This window comes from Endocarpon pusillum (genome assembly GCF_000464535.1).
Source record: "Endocarpon pusillum Z07020 unplaced genomic scaffold scaffold242, whole genome shotgun sequence".
Lineage (NCBI taxonomy): Eukaryota > Fungi > Ascomycota > Eurotiomycetes > Verrucariales > Verrucariaceae > Endocarpon > Endocarpon pusillum.
This window is the reverse complement of record NW_006916189.1, coordinates 159,738-176,879: the sequence shown is the minus strand read 5'-3', so window position 1 is coordinate 176,879 and position 17,142 is coordinate 159,738. Positions and strand designations below refer to the sequence as shown.

The following is a 17,142-nucleotide window of genomic DNA, read 5'->3' as shown; positions in this document are numbered from 1 at the left end:
CGCTATATATCACGTGACATCCGGTCCACAAAACCCTTTTCTCTTCATGTCTATTCCACCCCCTCCTCAGGCCATTTGCGGTCTTATATCTGTCATACTACATCCCTCCGGAGCATACGAGCTCATTGTCACCAATCAGGCTTTCTTTTGTGTTCCCTGTTAGCAGGCGTTCACTTATGCCCCCTCTTCCCCAAATTTCAAAAAAAAGAAAACTCCTCAACCCAGGGTCGAACTCATCAAGCACATAACCTCCCACAAAATTAGCAAAAATTTCGCAGATGATTCCAAGCTTATCTCCTCTCCAAGATCCATAATTCAGCCTCGGGACTCTCAGATAATTTAGACTGATTACCTACTACAGTTGAATGCTAGAGATCGGAAGGACTAACAGGAACATCTGCTATGAAAACTCGCAAGGTTTGGTTAGAACCAAGCTGGTTGTTCAGTATCATTTCAAATTGACCATTTGCCCGAAGGCGAAAGTTACTGTTAATTAGTTGTTTATATACCTTCTTTTCTTGGCATTTAGCACTGTGTGTTTTCGCTCTTAGGGTGATTGAGTTTGAAGTGTGTATTTCGAGTCCTCAATACTTTCAACTTATCATCCCGTTCACTCTCATAATTCCTTTCTTGAAGCTATTTTCATTGCATGCAAGAGTCACCTTGTCTACATGTTCCGTCGCCACTTATCGAATCTAGGGTGGCGTGTTACAGAGGTCGATATCCCGCCCGCCAGATCACACGATCAATCATCCGTCAAAAGCTCTATGGGACTATTCCTCTCCAGTTCTGCCTTTTCCTATGCCGAGTGAGAGGTCCGGACACCACTAGAGCAGTACAGCGAACAATCACAGTCGAGAGAGATGAGATGATCGAGGTTGGCACTACAATCATTGTTTCTCAGAAGGCGGGAGTGCCTGAACATGCTATTAAGAGATTCCAGGCTACGCATCCTCTGATGATCAATTTTTGGATCTAATCCATTTCATGACCTCCGATTGTAAGCGCCCTCGGGAAGTGTGAAGGTTAGTTATGTTGTCATGCACGAAGAATGATTTCGGAACACTTTATGAAAGTTAATGTTCGGGTCGCAGGTTTCTCTAGATATATTTGTCTCCTTGACGCCTTGGATGACATATAAATTCTTGCTCTGACTACTTCCTCAACTACTACATCTGATCAGGTACAAGCTTCTTCATCACTTTCGCAACATAAACAAGCGCTTTCACCACTTTCGCAACATAAACAAGCGCTTTCACCACTACATACGAGATGTCTCTTACGATTAGTGCCGAGACACCACCAGCTCAGCTCTTCAAGTGTGTGATATAACCTACAGTTCCAGTTACGTACTGACAGCTCATCAGCCTCAAGACTGAAGATAGTCTTCGTCTTCTCTGGCGGGAGCTCACAGGTTCTGCACCAAAGACTCTGTACGAGTTCTTTCCTCGAAAAGTTGCGACTGCTTTCTTCAAGTCCTTCGACGAAGCTTTTCCGTCTCTCAAGGAGAGCAGCGTTGCAGAACAGCTCGAGCAGCGTCCCGCCACCTTCGTGATCACTGGAGGCCGCCGTGACTCTTATCGAGATGTACTTGAATGGGCTCTGTCTTGCTGTAATGGCGGCAAAATCCGTAATTTCCAGTTCATAGCCCTCCACCAATTCTACAACTATTCGATGGCATACTTGGCGGCCCGTCACCTTGGGATCGATTTCCTCGAGACACAATTGATGCAACGCCTTGTGAACATTGCTGGACGACAAGTTCACTTAGAGGACGTCGAGTTGATCTTCTCAATGATCGAAGGACCTCATGAGCTCAAAGATATGGTATGTCAGAGCATTGGTACAGCAATCTGGGAGAGACGACTTCATCACCGTGGCTTCTACGACAAGCTGCGTCGTACCGAAGGCTTCGAGGAGTTTGAACAGGGTCTTAGCGAGGTTATCGAGGGGTTGAAGGCAGCGAAGAAGTCATCTCCGGAACATATGGCGATTATTGCAGAGAAGAAGGAACAAGCAAAGAGGATGAAGTGGCGTCTTGAAGAACAGGAGAAGCGGCAGACAGCTCGAGACGTTGCCAACAAGTACAAAGTCAAGCCTTCTGCTGTGACGGTTCGCGGTACGCAGGGCTACACTATCAGCACGGAGGGCCGGGTTGCCAATCGAAGCAATAACGCCTGCCAGCGGCGGGTGGCTGTACCTCACACCAATCGTGAAATCACTTCCGAGAGCTTCCGTGCACCGTTGCCTGATTTTGGATCGGCTGCTCCAGGTCCTACTCCGAAATCTACCTCGAAGTCCCAAAGCAGCAAGAAGACGAAATCTAAAGAGACTGTGTCGATGCAGGCCAATAGCGATCAGGCCAACTCTTCAACGGCAGCACCTTCATAGTCAGCTTGCGGAAAGGACTAATCTAAGATTTGGTTCTGAGACAACAAAGTCTCAGTGGCCGACTACTACGATGTGGAGGCAGGCTCATGCTGAGTTCGAAAGCGGATGAACGTGGTGACTTGGATACCTGCGGAATTCGAGTTCTGGTGGTGAACGGCTTTGCAATCGGCCCCTTTAGTTCCGAATTCTTTTAAGCCCTAGTTCTGTTCCGGTCATGTAACATTTCCCTTCATTCTTTGGAGGATTTCAGCCGGGGCACTTCTCTGCTACTTCTGTCTTGATTCTCTGTCTTCATGCAGGCCCATTCCGCCCACAGCTCTCTCGGTCACAACTAGGAAGTTTCCACCAACAATAATCCCACCTCCACAGTCTCAATGTATCTTTCCAGACACAACAGTCATCATAGAAGCTAATGAGTGCAAAAAGGCACTTTTTTACCGGTGGATTCTTTGTTCACAAGCGTGTTCTATCAACTTCCAGACTTGATTTTCATGCTTGCTACTCACGTACATTACCATCGTATCACGAGCAAACCACTTCCGAACACTTTCGATGGTTACAAATGGTGCTTATTGGTTCACAGAGACTTTTCCTACGAGCACTTGCAGGTTGATGCGGTGCTTGCTGTCCAACTACAAATATCTGCATTCTCACCCTGCCTGCCGTCACTATGTTCTTTCTATCAAGAGAACTCACCTGGCCAGTGGTACACGAAATCATACTCACCTCCGTCTATATCTATCTTCAATTCTACAGGCCCTTCAAGGCTGACCGCTGTAACACCAACCAACCATTAGCAACTCTCAAAACTTCTTCGGTTGAGGCTTGTAGCATTCCACAAGGTATTCGCTACGGAGACAATGGCTGCCATTCAAAAGATGTCGGCAGCAAAGCTGGCGAGGTAAGCAAAGCCCTTGCTCCTTTATTGCACCCAGTACCGAGGCCTAGCTTACCCGTTGTAGCCTGAAGCATGGCCCAACGATCAACATCCTGTTTCGAGAGAACGATACTACCGACCTGGCGATGTTGCGCGAAGGGTTTCCCAAGCAGGTTGCTACTACCTTCTCTGCTCTGTGCCGGCAGACCTTTCCAGCACTTGCAGGAACATCTATGGCAGATATTTCCAAGTCTCCAGCCAACTCAGTCACAATCATCGGTGGTCGTGTTGATGCTCACAAGGCTGTACTTTCATGGATGCTGGCATGTTGTGAAGGCAGAGGCATGCGGCCGTTTCCATACATCCACCGTCGTCGATTCTGGCATTATGCTCATGCTCTGGAGTCTGCGGAGATACTGCAAATTGACATTCTCTGCGAGGAGCTCTGGGGACGTATGAAGGACATTGCAAAGTTGCAGGTGCATACAGAGGACATCCATGCTGTATACTCGACAACAGAGAAGGGATATCCGATCAGAGGTATGATAGCTGAGAGCATCGGCAGAGCTCTCCTTGAACGTCGTCTTGCTGCTAGACCCGCATACAACATGCTACGTCAAGATCCACAGCTCAAAGACTTCGACGAGGATGTCAACCAGGCCATTGCGCGCTTGAAGAAAGAGTATGCCGAAAGCGAGCAAGGCAGAGCAGCGCGTGCCGAACACCAGGCTGCGAGAAAGGCGGCAAAGGAAGCCGCCCAACAACGCTTCCAACGACGTCGGAACAATCCCCAAAAGATGACCACCGCCGAGGTGGCTCAGCACCTCGATGTTCCCACCGAATCTGTCAAGTCTGAGGACGACGGTACCTTCAAGGTCACTGTATCAACTGAGATCATTCGCAAGGGCCGAAATGGACGTGGTCAATATGTTGCTCTCCCTCTCCGTCAGGCTGGTGTCACAGCCGAAGCATATCGACCTGCTGTCTCCGAAGCTGCGCCGCCTATTGCAAAGCGTGCTACGGCGGAGAAGCCTACTGAACGACGGATGCATGGTCACAAAGCTGTTCCCAACACCACCAATTCTCAAACCTAGCGAAGACAAGACCGCTGGGGAGCGGAAGACGGTTGGACAGACCACATCAGCTATGCCTGATATCGCACAATCGCAGTAAGGCGCCAATGAGCCGGAACATGCGAAGCGGCAGGCTAACCAGCAAAGTACTGATGGAAGATTGGAGAACTCTGTAGTTGAGAAACCCACCAATGAAGGTGAGAAAGTGACGGTTGGACGAAAGTGAGATACAGATGAGGTTAGCGGATGGGCTCGAACATGATAGGCCTGGCTTGGATATTGTGTGAGATGAACGACTTGACATCTGCTGAGCAATTCTATCGGGCTAGTGGAGTGGTTGTTTTTTCGCTTCTGACTACATCCATTTGTTCATCCGCTTCATACACCTCTTGGTCCTTCGGCGCTTCCATCAGTGTTTGTCTACAGACGATTGGCACAGGTTGCAACAGTGGTGGGATATGATACAAGAATCGTCACAGTAATTTAACAGGCTTTTGATACTAATGGATAATGGTTCATCCCGAATGAAGAAAGGTCTGGCATACTAGTACTCGACTTGGTATATAGTACGTAAGCCGTTCTGCGATGGACGAGAATTCCGAGCTATACCGGATTCGAGTAAGCATTCCCCACATCCATGGTTACTTTATCGAATCCCATGTTGCGGCAGCCTGAGCACTACCAATTTTGAGTATTTTGTATCGAAGTGTCTAACAAGTTCCATTGCGCCGTAGCCCTGCCGAACCGCCTCGAGATCCATTGTCCAAGGACCTGCTAGGAAATTGAATGGTGGAGACCGGCTCGGTTTAATCACGTTGCAGAAGCCAAATATGCCAAGGGCTCTTGTGTGTGGCTTCACCTCACGGTGCGAAACTTTTATATGCTGGAGACAGCTCGTTGTCTGTTGCTGCTTGCTGGTAGTCGACAGCAGGATAGGAATCGCGCTGTGAGTCCTCTCTTCTCAGCCGAGGAAAGATGGTCATGCCAATCCTGATTACTCATGGCCACATCAGATATGTAGTATACGCCTGCCTTTGTCCGCGGACGAAATTTCCATGGCCCCACTAAATAAGGGAGAAGCGTTGGAACAGTTATACGAGCGATCAGCAATGCAGAAACCTATCTTATCTTGTGTAGAGGGGGAAAGATCGGGCTGGTTATCTGAGTTCATCAATTGAGGCCCTTATGGGATAAACGTTCCGGAAAGAATGTGTGGCGTGCGTATGCATTGAGTTGAACCAGGGAAAAGGAGATCTCGACCCTAGAAGAAGGCTCTCTGATGCCATGGCGCTAAAGGAAAGTCCTCTGCCAGTGCTAACTTGTAGTCCGACGCCTCCGGCCGCTCGATTGGCTTAGCCGTCAACTTCCCCCTTTCTTGAGTCAATTTGGAGACCCTTCTTCAGACGAGTTCATCAACAGCACTCCGCGAAGATATGAAGAATTTCGTGCTCCTACGCGCCCTTCTGAGCCCTTGGTAACTGTTTGGACTTCTGTTAGGGAGGCGTGCGGACATCTTCATTGCAGAAGGTGGTCCTTCCGGGGCCACTGATGCTGGGCTGCGAAAATGGCCTATCGTAATGTCTAAGCTCCTTGCGGCTCACAGCATTACTACTATTTCAAAGTCGCCAAGGATAACTCATTACGGTATCGCAGTCACTTCCCAGGACCAACCATCACAAGCCGACCTAACAGATCTATCACTTCATCATCCTTATATCCTTGTCCCTCAACTCTTGCTTAATTGCTTTCAACCAGAATCTGGCTTCTGGCTTTTTACTATTGTTTTCGTGGGTTAGAGCAATCTAGTTTTGATTTCTTTGATATCTTTCTTGCTCGGTCCCATCATAATCTGCTTCTGGCGTTATCGCTCTGTAGCATTCTTCTCAAAGCTGATTTTGCTCTCCTACATTGATATTTCCTACCTCACTCGACACTCTCTGGAGTCTAATTCAACCTGCGTCAACTCCGCCTTACATTCACGATCTTTTCGATCCGGCTACCTTCATCAACACACGTCGCACATCATGCAAGCCGAAGTCGAAAACAAAATTGGAATGATTCCCTCCAAAATACCAACAATAATGAATTTAGATTACAAGCTAATGTCGCTGCAATGTTTCCCAATGGTAGGATCGAGGATCTGACTCTAGGTTTGCCAAACATCAAGCAAGTGAAAGCGGCATCAAGAAAAGACTTACCGCCTGTGATGTGGCGAGTGTACTCCAGAGCCTCCGCGGGTGACAACTCCGAGGCTGCATTCCTCGCACACGCATTGAGCGAGAGGGTGGCTCACAAATACGGGCTCAAAGCCGGAAGCCGCTCCCGTCGTGTTGAAGACGTGGACCAAACGGAAATGCGAGGTATGCTGAGCAACCATCTTGGATGGCACAAGAAGAACGGCGGCTTTGAAAGCCGTTTCATTTCTGTTACCTCTTCTCCCTTGTTCGCTCTTCAATTGGCTATCCAAAAACATGCTCGGATGAAACGCGAGGAAAGGCTAGCGAAGCGCGCTGCTGAAGAAGCGGCTAGAAAGAAGATGAAAAGGGCCGACAAAAAATCCGAACTTGATGAGGAGCAAGACGATGAGGACTCTGACATCGAAATCCCCAAGAAGAAGGCCAGGGTCAATGTTCCTGAGGGTGACATATTCATATCCATCATTGACACTTCGACGTTGCCGAAAGGGACAACTATATACAAAGCTAATGTGATGCTCGCCGCATACGAAAATGGCAAGCCCTTGACCCAGAACCCAGAATTCTTCGTGGCGGAGTACCTGGTCTGGGAAACTCTGAAGGTCGATTCATGCCACGTCTCATTTGATACGCTCCTGAACAAAGGATTCTTGACACTTTTTGATGATTTCAAGCAGAGCCCAAACAACTTGCAAACGCAGGTCCAAAATCTCCGGAGCAGTCTCTTTGACTGGGGGCCTTTGCAAGATAAGAAGCGAACAGCTATTCCACACAGGAGATTCAGCGCTGCAATGAGACTTGCTGCTTCGTTTGCCGATAAATGGCAGTTACCGATGTTCGTTGCATTCCTTTCGCTCTTACGGAGATGGCACACCGACGACTCCATTATCCTGAGAGCTGTGCAAGCAATCGAAGGTAAATTCGGGCTGCCTCAATTTGATTACGTGGCTGACCTTGATCAGATGGCTTCATTGGTCTGCCCGACCGGTTAGATCTACCTCAGAAACGTCCGTCACGCAACTCTGGCGTACCCGAGATAGCAGGTTATGAGCAACTTATGTGGACTCTATGCCAGTACCTCAAAGGAGAGAAAGGCGTTCAAGGTGAAGATGAACCTTCTAAGGGTCTCCCGGTTGGTAACCTAATGGCTCGCGGCAAGGGGATGAGGGGGACGCTGCCATACTTTGTTGGTAAGTTACCCACCAATTTTATAGGACAGGGTGGTGAAATTGAATTTCCTAGCTCCGATTCTTAAGAAGAGACCACCCAGGTTTAAACTCGAGCCCAAACTCAAGGTCAAGCAAGAAGTCAAGGTGGAAAACAATGTTGACGCCGGAGCCAAGGAAGAGGCGCAGAATACCTCCTCCAGCTCTATCCCTACTGATATGCCAGACCCTTCGAAAAAACGCAAGTCGCCAGAAGCGAACGACCAAGAGAAGCAAGCTGGAGGCTCGCCGCAAGAAGTGGATCAGGTGCCCGTCCTAAAGAAGGTGAAGACGACGAACGATGCCTCAAACACTCAGCCTCTAGCTGAACCTGCTTCTGCTGGTTCAGACGCAACTCAGCTAGCGCCTCTATACAATGAAAGTATGGGAGAGGTTGCTGCTGGTGATGCAGGCGGACTTGCACCAGACCAAATGATTGATCAAACAGCGGCCGAAAACGAGAACCATGTGAGCTTTGAGGACTGCAGGGGGAACAATGAGACTGGTACCAGTGAATGGGAAGGCTTTGATAGCGATGATGACGTTGAAGGTGGTAATCAACTTAGCGAAGCAGAAGATAATGCTGCATTAGGAGAAGGCTTCGCCGTGGGTTATGATATCCAGCCTGCGAACGAAGGCAAGCTGGGGACAGAGAAGGAGGACGGCAAAGAAGACAAGACTGACCAGAAGCAATCAGATGCGGATCATGTCTGATACATGGCAAGGGATTTCAGGCCGTACAGTCTCTGAATCATAACATGTCCGTACCCAACGGCCGCGGAGGACACTTTTTTGCTACGTGCTCCAGATCTCTATTCGACTTCCTGGCGCAGAAGGACCAAGCACACTCCAAAGTTGTTGCTTTGATCTATCATCTTACAATCATGTTGCTAGCTAGAAACCATAGTTTTCTTTGCCCTGGACTGGGAATACACACAAGCTCTCTTGCGCCATTATTGCAATGCTCCGATCCACAACCCCGTGCAAATTCTGATGTCTTTATTGTGCTGTAGCAGAATTGCGAACCAAAGGCGCGAATAACGTCTCGTGAGCTGAAGCTGCGAAGGTCGTGCCATTGCACCCGCAATCTTGGGTACTCATCAGGGGTGCGGCCATGCTGGAAGATGGGAACCTGCCCCTTCTCATCGGTCTTGGCGGTTTACTGCCGAATACCAGAGTCCAGAATAAATATGTCACCTTAGGTCACAACCCAAGTCATTTGGGCGGGCCTCGGCCATCAACGAGACAGAACAGCTCAGAGTGGCAAGTCTGCTTCTTGAAAATATCCAGTGGAATATAGTTTTCTGTTTGGGTGCGCAAATCTTTGATTGATTGTGTGGAGAGAGCGGCCTGAGTCCGGTCTGGTATGTTCTGAGACGGAGCATCGAATACACGCTCGAGGGTTTGGAACAACTGAGCATGCTTGCAGCTTTTGGCCAAGATGGTGGTTTGAGATAAGTTGGTCATGATCTGCATTCGTGATTAGTTAGTCCACAGTGAAGCTTCGTCTGGCGAAATGGTTCGAGTTTCTCCTACCACGTTCAGAATGACAGCTCCTGCACTTGACTTGTAAAAAACTCAATGTACTTCTGGATGTACTGTGATGGATGATGTTCTGTGCTGCGAATGGTCCCCTTGAGCCAAAAGCTGGATTCTGTCCATTCTGTCCATTCTCTCACTCCTACTTAGGGAAGAGTCGCGTTTTGTATCTGGCAGATCTAACATCATATTCTTCTTGGGCGTGACGAATGTGCAAGAATGTCCCATTGACACAATTTCAATTTCTTGGATCTTGGATCTCGCAGAACCCCAGTCAGGATAGCTGGTGGGCATGGATGAGGGCGAAGATGAAAGATTTTTGACACATTTGGGCCAAGATGCTCTAAAAGCGGGATCGCACGACAGGTACAAACCTTAACTAGCAGCCACCAGTTTAGCGCTGCCAGTGTGGAGATCAACCGGCTGGAGGGGAATTTCTGCCTATCACGATCCCACCACTGTGCAGCCAGACGACAGTGCTCGAGACATCCAGCGCGTACACTATTCCTTCATGTTCGTGGTTCCACCCACAGCCTTGATGCTTATGAGCCGGCAGCTGATCGACTACGCGGCCCTTGCAGGAAGCTCTCTTCCGACACCTACTAACCGTCATTGAAAACGATAGCAAGATGGGGATGTGTGGTTCTGGCTTGGTGTGACATGGTGCCGGACGAGTCGCAAACCTCGGTTGATTGAATCAGCCGTTTCTCGAACAAACCGCTAACCAACTGCCTGCATCAACCTGAATTCCTGATCTGCTATTGGTGAAAACGGGGAACTTTTGCTCGGGTAGCTGCCGGCGGGGGAGCCCGTTGTTGACCACCGAGCTAAATTGCACCGGCAATGCATGCACTTTGGGTCGATAGTGAGACCCTGATAGGCGCATTGGCACGATTCCTTCGTGCAACCTCGTTGTTGGTTGGGCCCAATCAATGCCACCGGAGGCTGATGTCCCGCTTAACGCATCTGCCCCAGGCACATCACCACCAGTAAGCACAGGCACATCACCACCAGCAAGCAGGCGGGGAAGGTAGGCAAGGTTATCGCTTCCTGCTCCTCTTCGATGTTCTTCACACCTCAATGCAATCTACAACCCTTCAATCCTCCCAGCCGTGACATGCTCTCGGACGATAAGACTCATTCATCCTGAAAGCCTTGCCCATCGACAGTCTCGAGACTACGCCTTGCGCTACCATTTTGGAATTCCCCTACTCCATCAATGACATCGCCTGTGTTGCTGTCATTCAACAGCCATACGAATCAGTTTGCTGGGTGACAATGCCTTTCTCTTGGGATCAGATGATCCCTGGGCACCAACAAACCTTCAAAGAGAAAACTATCGCACTCTACATTGACGAAAACCGCCGTCTTGATGGCGCAGGTGGTGTACGAGAGTATATGAAAGAGCATTACAACTTCGACAAAAGGTCAGTATTTGCTTCCCGCCTTGTCAAAGGTAGCTAAATCGAGCCCAGTGTCTCTACCTACCGTCGCGAATTTGTTAAATGGGGAATCAAGAAGAACGATTACCCTGGCACCACAAATCGATCCTCCCAAAATTCATTCGACTCAGGCTATGGAACAGGTTCTAATCGAACTTCCTCTGCGGCCACGTCTCTATTTGAGAGAGCCTCATCCTTCCGGAGACAATCCGAACAATCACTTCTGAGACTCAGTTTTCCAAATCTGTTTTCGCAAACTACCCAACCACCCCCACGTCCGCAGTCATCACAACTTCTTGCTGATATTCCGGAAACTGGCGTTACAGGTGGTTCCTCCAATCATGAAGATAGCACCAACCGATACACAGGAGGCATTCACACGTCCGACTCCTACATAGCAGACCGTATATCACATACAAAGGGCCTCACCCACCCCTCTTTACAAGAACACCTCAATTACCCACACTATCAACCCCCCCATGCCCCTCCTTCACATTGTAGCCGAGCAGGAACGAGTTCCGAGTTTTCGGATTTGGGTCTCGAGACATGCCAACAATGTGGCGCTACGAAATTACATCACCTTGCCTCCATCAGCCGTCGGACAGATGTTGTTCTCTTCAAAGAGGTCGTCAGGTCCAACCTTGATTCCATAAACGAGACAGACAATGAAGGCAATCTATGTGTGCATTTCGCTGCTGGAGCAGGTGCAAGTTTGGATCAATTGGCCATCCTGAAGGCTGCCAATGCCGACGTAAATCGTCCAAATTATTGTGGCCAAACTATACTCCATCTGTTGGATCCTCAACTTTACGATTGCTCGATACATGCCTTCGTCACTTTTGCTCTGCAATATGGTTTGAGCTTTTCACAACGTGACAATGACGGGAAAACGCCCCTTCACCACATCTTCAGCCGCCTCGTAACTTTGGCAAATGTTTATGATCTATTGCCCCTCATAGATTCTGCTGGCCGATCGATGACACTTTTAGATCGGAACGGCAACACTCCATTAGACATCCTGGGACGGAATTGGGAGAAAGTCAATCAAGGGGTACACCTTGCAGAACTGGAGGCCAAGCTTATTTCTTACAACATCCCACCGGCCTTTCGACAATCACCAAATAGTGGCACCAGATCTCCGGCGGTGCTGCCCAGTATGAGCAAGCTTTCTATCACTAGCCATGATGAGGATACTACGGATGTCCTTAACATCATCAAGCGATCCAGACATGAGCCATTTTGTCAGAATAATTCAAACCAGAACGTTCTTCATGCTTTAGCAGCATTCTCGTTCCATGCAAACCACCAGATAAGTTGCTACATGACACCATGTAGACTTTGGGAATGCTTGCAACATCGGCTCGAAAACATTACGAATGTTGGCGTGGACGTCAATCAGTACAGTTCCGACGGTTTCACACCCTTGCATAGTTTCCTTACCGCCACATTCGATATCAGTCTAGATATTCCATGGCTTGTACCTGAGTGCGTCGAACTGTTGCTTCAACATGGGGCTGATCCTAGACTTCGTGACCGGGATGGCAATACGGCCTTACATCTCGCCTGTAGCCGTGGTCGCTTCGAATGTGCCGGAAAGATCATCTCGCATCTGTCGAATCACTATCCAAAACAACAACACAATCAATGCCTCGTTGCCATAAACGACAATGGCAAGACCGTTGTAGAGCATACCGAAGCCTCCATGAACAGCGAGACCATGGAAGCCAATCAGCGTCGCAGGAATTGCATTGGGCTTGTCCGTGCATTTCTGGGTGAACCAATTGTTTCTTACATGCCTGCTGCATATTCGTCTATGGCGACTTTCTCGTCTACATTAGGTTCACCAGCAACGATATGGTCGGCTCAGCTGCCTAACCATCGTCGTAAGCGTTCAGACTCACCGGCTCGACCAACCTCGGGACATCGAAGAATATTGGGCTGGCCTTCCAGAACATCATCTTCCTTGGAAGAACCCCAGCCTGAAATGAGATCTGCTTTCGATTTCGAGGACTAATCATCTCTACTCCAACCATGGCGAAGTGGTCCATCCAAACACCCAATCTCGAAAACCGCACAAAATCCAAAAGCCAAACAAACATATATCATAATAATTCCGCATTTTTTCCACACCAGCTCCCTTAGTTCCAGTTGGATCAAAATTACCCAATTCTCGGCCGGAGTAAAAGGCGTTTGAATGACGGGGCGAAAACCGAATCGCACCAAGGAGTTCAAACCTCCGCTAATGCCACCAATCGCAAGCATTATTACTCCTCCCTCCTCCAATCTGACATAACAACAAAACAACGACGGTACGACAAAAGTAGAATCTGCTCTGGTCAAAACTACCATCGGGGTAGTGGGCGGTCGATTCTCCTTTTTGCCTGTACTTTTACTTTCTCCCCGGGCCCTGGATCTATTGGGGGAAATATCGGAGTCTTGCTTTTGGTGTAGGGGGTTTGTTTTGGGATGATTCGATGCCAACTGCTTCTTCTTCAAGAGACTCTGAGCTCTCTGTATCACGACCATCTGCTTTTTACTTTTTCGCAGTCTTGATTTTGAGATACCCCATACTTCCTTTACTTTACGGAAAAGTTGTCCTTTTTTTGGGCTTTCAATGATATTTCCCCACTCACACGATATGTTACTGGCACCGGCACTGGCGTTTCTCACCACCACATAAAAATCGGAAGGGGGTTTCGCCTACCGTTCACCAAAAGAACAGAAAAAAAGGCTTTGGACACAGAGTATGCCCGGTCAAGCGAGGAGTTTCTGGGTTTTGGTTTTCTTGTTATGGTTTATAATTGTATGTGGGGAACACGAAAACGCGAAAACGCATGTAATGCTACTGCCAACCAGATGGATGTATAGATGGATAGATAAATTTGTATAGACCCATGAACAGATGAATAGACGGATAAACGGGTAATGGATGGGATAGATACCTGGCCTGCTTGTGGGTCGAGATAGATAGAAGTCTGCAGATATGCCTGACGCTGGCTGGCTGGCCGGCTGACTGAGAGGTCGGTTTGGATATCAACAGAGATAATGAACGTACCACGAGTCTGGCACTCTGGACATCGATACCGACACCAACACCGACACCTTTCTAACTTACTTGCTTGGTTATTGATTGATTCGTTGGTCAGGGATTACATGCTTTACCTGTGCTGTGCCTTGATGTGACTTGACCTGACTGAACTTGAATGTTTGATAAAAGGAAGAGGAACTGAGGCTAGCCAGCTGGCGAAAGAATGGATTGCTGGATATAGATATGGATACGGATATAGATCCGAACAGGTTTATCTACTACTCTAATCCGCAAAGGGGCGGTGTGGGTAATGATGGCCTTGTCTCTCTGTCTGTTTGTCCTGGAAATACCCGCTCAAGCCGCGGACGGAGTACCTTCGTCTGCCATGATTATCTCCCATTCCCGACGCCGACACCGATGCGGCTGCGGCATGATCTGCCATTCTCGGTGCCATGTGGCATGTCCGCACTTCATCCGTGCTTCCTCGAGCCGTCCGTGTGTATCTGTACCTTTCCAAGGCGACGTCCTGCTAGCCTCGGAGGACTTCAACTTCTCGCACCGCCCGTTCTTTATAATGTATGAAAGAGTCCTATCTGGGTCATTGTCTACCCTACCTAAGCCTCAGTGGCCTTTCTGCTCGACTCTGCATCCTTCTCTTCACCACCTATTGTCATTTGAAGCCTCGTTAATGCACACTCCCCACCACAACCCACAGCGTAACAACCTTCCTCCTCCTGACCGTCCCGTCCTCTTTCCTTCCCAAGCTCAACGCCAACTTTCGGCAAACCTATCTTCCACCTCGTCTTTTGCAAAGCTCGACTTGGAAGAATCAGTTTCGTCTCGGCACTTCTGCTCGTGAGGAAGGATGAGAGCTCTTCCATGAAAGGTGGGCTATTTGTCGACTGAGGTAGCGTACTTTGAGTTTGTGGCAGTGTTTTCGACTCTTGGACATCGTTCAAACATTTTTGTCGGGGCTGTCCGCTGCTGAAGGGAGGTTCTGGGTTGGAAGACTTGATTGGTATGGTGGTTGGGAAGTAAAGTGTCGGTACACGTACTTCGGATGAAGTGGCATGGTGGTGAAGGCCGTAGGGAATCGTGAAGGTTATGGAAGATGCGATGGGCGATTGGGAAGGTAGTGAAGAGGTGTAGACATTGTTTGAGCTGTTGTGCCTCTCTCGCTGCGCCGAAGCTCTAGGTGTGATGTCTCCGTCAAGTGAGACATTCGGTGGTGTAGGGGGGTGGCTTGACGTGTAATCGTCATGCGATATTGGCGGTTCAAGAAGAGTCATATAAGGTATTGGTTTGCTAAACGAGGAGTATGATGGAAAGGACATTCGCCGTGAGAGGATGGAGCGGCTGGGAGGTTTGACGTGAGGGTTCACGTTAGATGGAAGAAGTGACATCCATGCCGGGAGGGGACGGGACGGTTGACCTTTATGAAAAGGAAGTTGCGAGATCGGGCTCTGCTTTTCTTCGATCCGGGTTGGAATTGTATTGCGCCTATTACCTATCTCCACAGCTGGCTGTCGGATCTTACAAAGCCTCTCATTTGCAGCTGCCTTTTGCGATGCCTCGGGGTCTTCCCTCAAGACCAAGGCATGCTGTTCAAGTTTGGCAATGGAGTCGGGCGAGTCTATGCAGCGGTCGCAGACGGGTGGCTCTGTAAGCATGATGCCTTTCTCGTGCGGTAGATCCATGGAGTCGAGATAATTCGGAGGCCGTAAGGGAAACTAGCCTGTCAACCTCCATCCAGTGTCGAGAAGCGGGCCAACCAACACTGCACACAAGACATGAGAAACAAGCCCAATGCCACCAACACCAGCCAAAACCAACAGCATCTGTCTTTCGATATACCACTTCTCCGCACGACCAGCATATACTAACATTCCACATCCATCGCCAGCATTCTCTACAAACCGGCCGCAGTCTCCTTCCAACCAAAAAGCACGGTGAGGGGAAAGTTCTTCCACAGCCGGTGCACCTAAAGTCAGACCAAGTGGGCTTGGTTTGTCCGCGCAAAACGAGCGGAGTGGGAATGAGGCTGGGCGAGGACACAGAACGTGCGCGCGAATGGGCCTGTGCTGATTCATGGCTGGAGTGATTGATGAAGGAGAGCTGTGATTCGGGGGAAGAGCCAGCCATGTCATACTATCTGAAAAATGTTGCGACGAATGATAGGTGACGAGAGAGAGACAGAAGTGAAGTGGACGTGAGAATGAAGAGACGCAGATAGGCAAGATGAGAAGAGACGAGACGAGATGAGAATATGGCATTCACTATACCATCGCAACTTCCCCAGACGGCATGCATTATTTCCACCTCCTTCATGACGGTCAAAGTATGACTAGAAGCCCCAATATCCTTTCACCAGATAGACAGCATATGCAGACATGCCACCCAAGAATCCTGCCGTTCCCGCATGTCCAATCAACCTTCCAGGGCCATCGGCGTGAGCACCTCGCATGCCGAACTCCACATGTAAGATTCTGAAGAGGAGTAAAGCTGCAAGCCCACCATTGAGTATCTTCCGGTTGCCACCGTTGAGCTCGACGATTGCAGCGGCTAAGAGAGCCATGGGGACGTTTTCTACGAAATTGGCGTGACTTCGAATAGCCACCTCGAGCGGGTCAGGCTTATTGCCTGCAGCTTCGGCCTCGGAGGTCTTGTTGCCCACATATTTCTTGCTATCAATCCTTAACAGTGACACTCGGACGCTGAGGAGATAGAGATAAGCAGTCAACGGTAAGGTCCAGGTGCCAGTTATAGCTATCCAGAGCTGTTAGTCAAGAACTAACTAACTAGCAAAGAGGCGTCCGAGGAACTCACGGAGCATTTTCGGCACGGTGATGCCCACAGGAGTCGACATGATGGAGCTGTGTTCAAGAATTACAGGGACTGGATAGTTGGGCGGACTGTAATGAGTGAGACGAGAATGATTAACTGATCACTGGAGTACCATCTGAATGAAGACTTCCACCTCAGGCAGCACTGCAGGAGGACGCGGCAGATGCAGGGTGGAGATGCCAAGACGTCAGAAATGTTACTCCTCTCTGGGTGTACCTGCCTTGAAGAAGGGCTTTAATTAACATCATTTAGAGGATCATCAAATAACCGTCTTATCGTATGACAATAATTTGAAAGAAGACGTCTGAAATAACAGAATTCAATCAGATTTGAAACGTCTTAGCCACATACTTTTACAAAAGCTACATCATAGTATGGTCAGCCTTAAACTAAGCACACATTAATGGGTGACTTACGACAAGGGTGAGGGCGTTGGCCTTCGTGGATAAACGCCGGATCACAAGATTTTGTTCATTCTACAATATCTACTCCGTAGTGTCAAAGCAAGAAATTTCAATTTCAACTCTCGGAATGTTTTACCCTATGAT

At 48.9% G+C, this 17,142-nt stretch overlaps 6 protein-coding genes across 6 annotated transcripts; 4 read left to right on the top strand and 2 right to left on the bottom strand.

The window, feature by feature from the left end:
• Positions 1–1,272: 1,272 nt before the first annotated feature.
• On the top strand, positions 1,273–2,391 carry EPUS_05716 (uncharacterized protein; the record flags this gene model as incomplete). Its single annotated transcript, XM_007803548.1, has 2 exons — positions 1,273–1,319; positions 1,368–2,391. The coding sequence occupies 2 exons, from the start codon at positions 1,273–1,275 to the stop codon at positions 2,389–2,391; spliced, it is 1,071 nt and encodes a 356-aa protein (XP_007801739.1).
• An 860-nt stretch (positions 2,392–3,251) lies between these two features.
• EPUS_05715 (uncharacterized protein) lies at positions 3,252–4,362 on the top strand (the record flags this gene model as incomplete). Its single annotated transcript, XM_007803547.1, has 2 exons — positions 3,252–3,292; positions 3,354–4,362. 2 exons carry the CDS (start codon positions 3,252–3,254, stop codon positions 4,360–4,362), a joined length of 1,050 nt encoding a protein of 349 aa, XP_007801738.1.
• A 2,092-nt stretch (positions 4,363–6,454) lies between these two features.
• EPUS_05714 (uncharacterized protein) lies at positions 6,455–8,455 on the top strand (the record flags this gene model as incomplete). Its single annotated transcript, XM_007803546.1, has 3 exons — positions 6,455–7,451; positions 7,499–7,726; positions 7,779–8,455. The coding sequence occupies 3 exons, from the start codon at positions 6,455–6,457 to the stop codon at positions 8,453–8,455; spliced, it is 1,902 nt and encodes a 633-aa protein (XP_007801737.1).
• A 2,103-nt stretch (positions 8,456–10,558) lies between these two features.
• EPUS_05713 (uncharacterized protein) lies at positions 10,559–12,736 on the top strand (the record flags this gene model as incomplete). The annotated part of the gene is made up of 2 exons (XM_007803545.1): positions 10,559–10,707; positions 10,756–12,736. 2 exons carry the CDS (start codon positions 10,559–10,561, stop codon positions 12,734–12,736), a joined length of 2,130 nt encoding a protein of 709 aa, XP_007801736.1.
• A 1,628-nt stretch (positions 12,737–14,364) lies between these two features.
• Positions 14,365–15,447, bottom strand: EPUS_05712 (uncharacterized protein; the record flags this gene model as incomplete). The annotated part of the gene is made up of 1 exon (XM_007803544.1): positions 14,365–15,447. The coding sequence occupies one exon, from the start codon at positions 15,445–15,447 to the stop codon at positions 14,365–14,367; it is 1,083 nt and encodes a 360-aa protein (XP_007801735.1).
• Positions 15,448–16,094: 647 nt separating this feature from the next.
• On the bottom strand, positions 16,095–16,616 carry EPUS_05711 (uncharacterized protein; the record flags this gene model as incomplete). Its single annotated transcript, XM_007803543.1, has 2 exons — positions 16,095–16,516; positions 16,577–16,616. The coding sequence occupies 2 exons, from the start codon at positions 16,614–16,616 to the stop codon at positions 16,095–16,097; spliced, it is 462 nt and encodes a 153-aa protein (XP_007801734.1).
• Between the last annotated feature and the right edge of the window lie 526 nt (positions 16,617–17,142).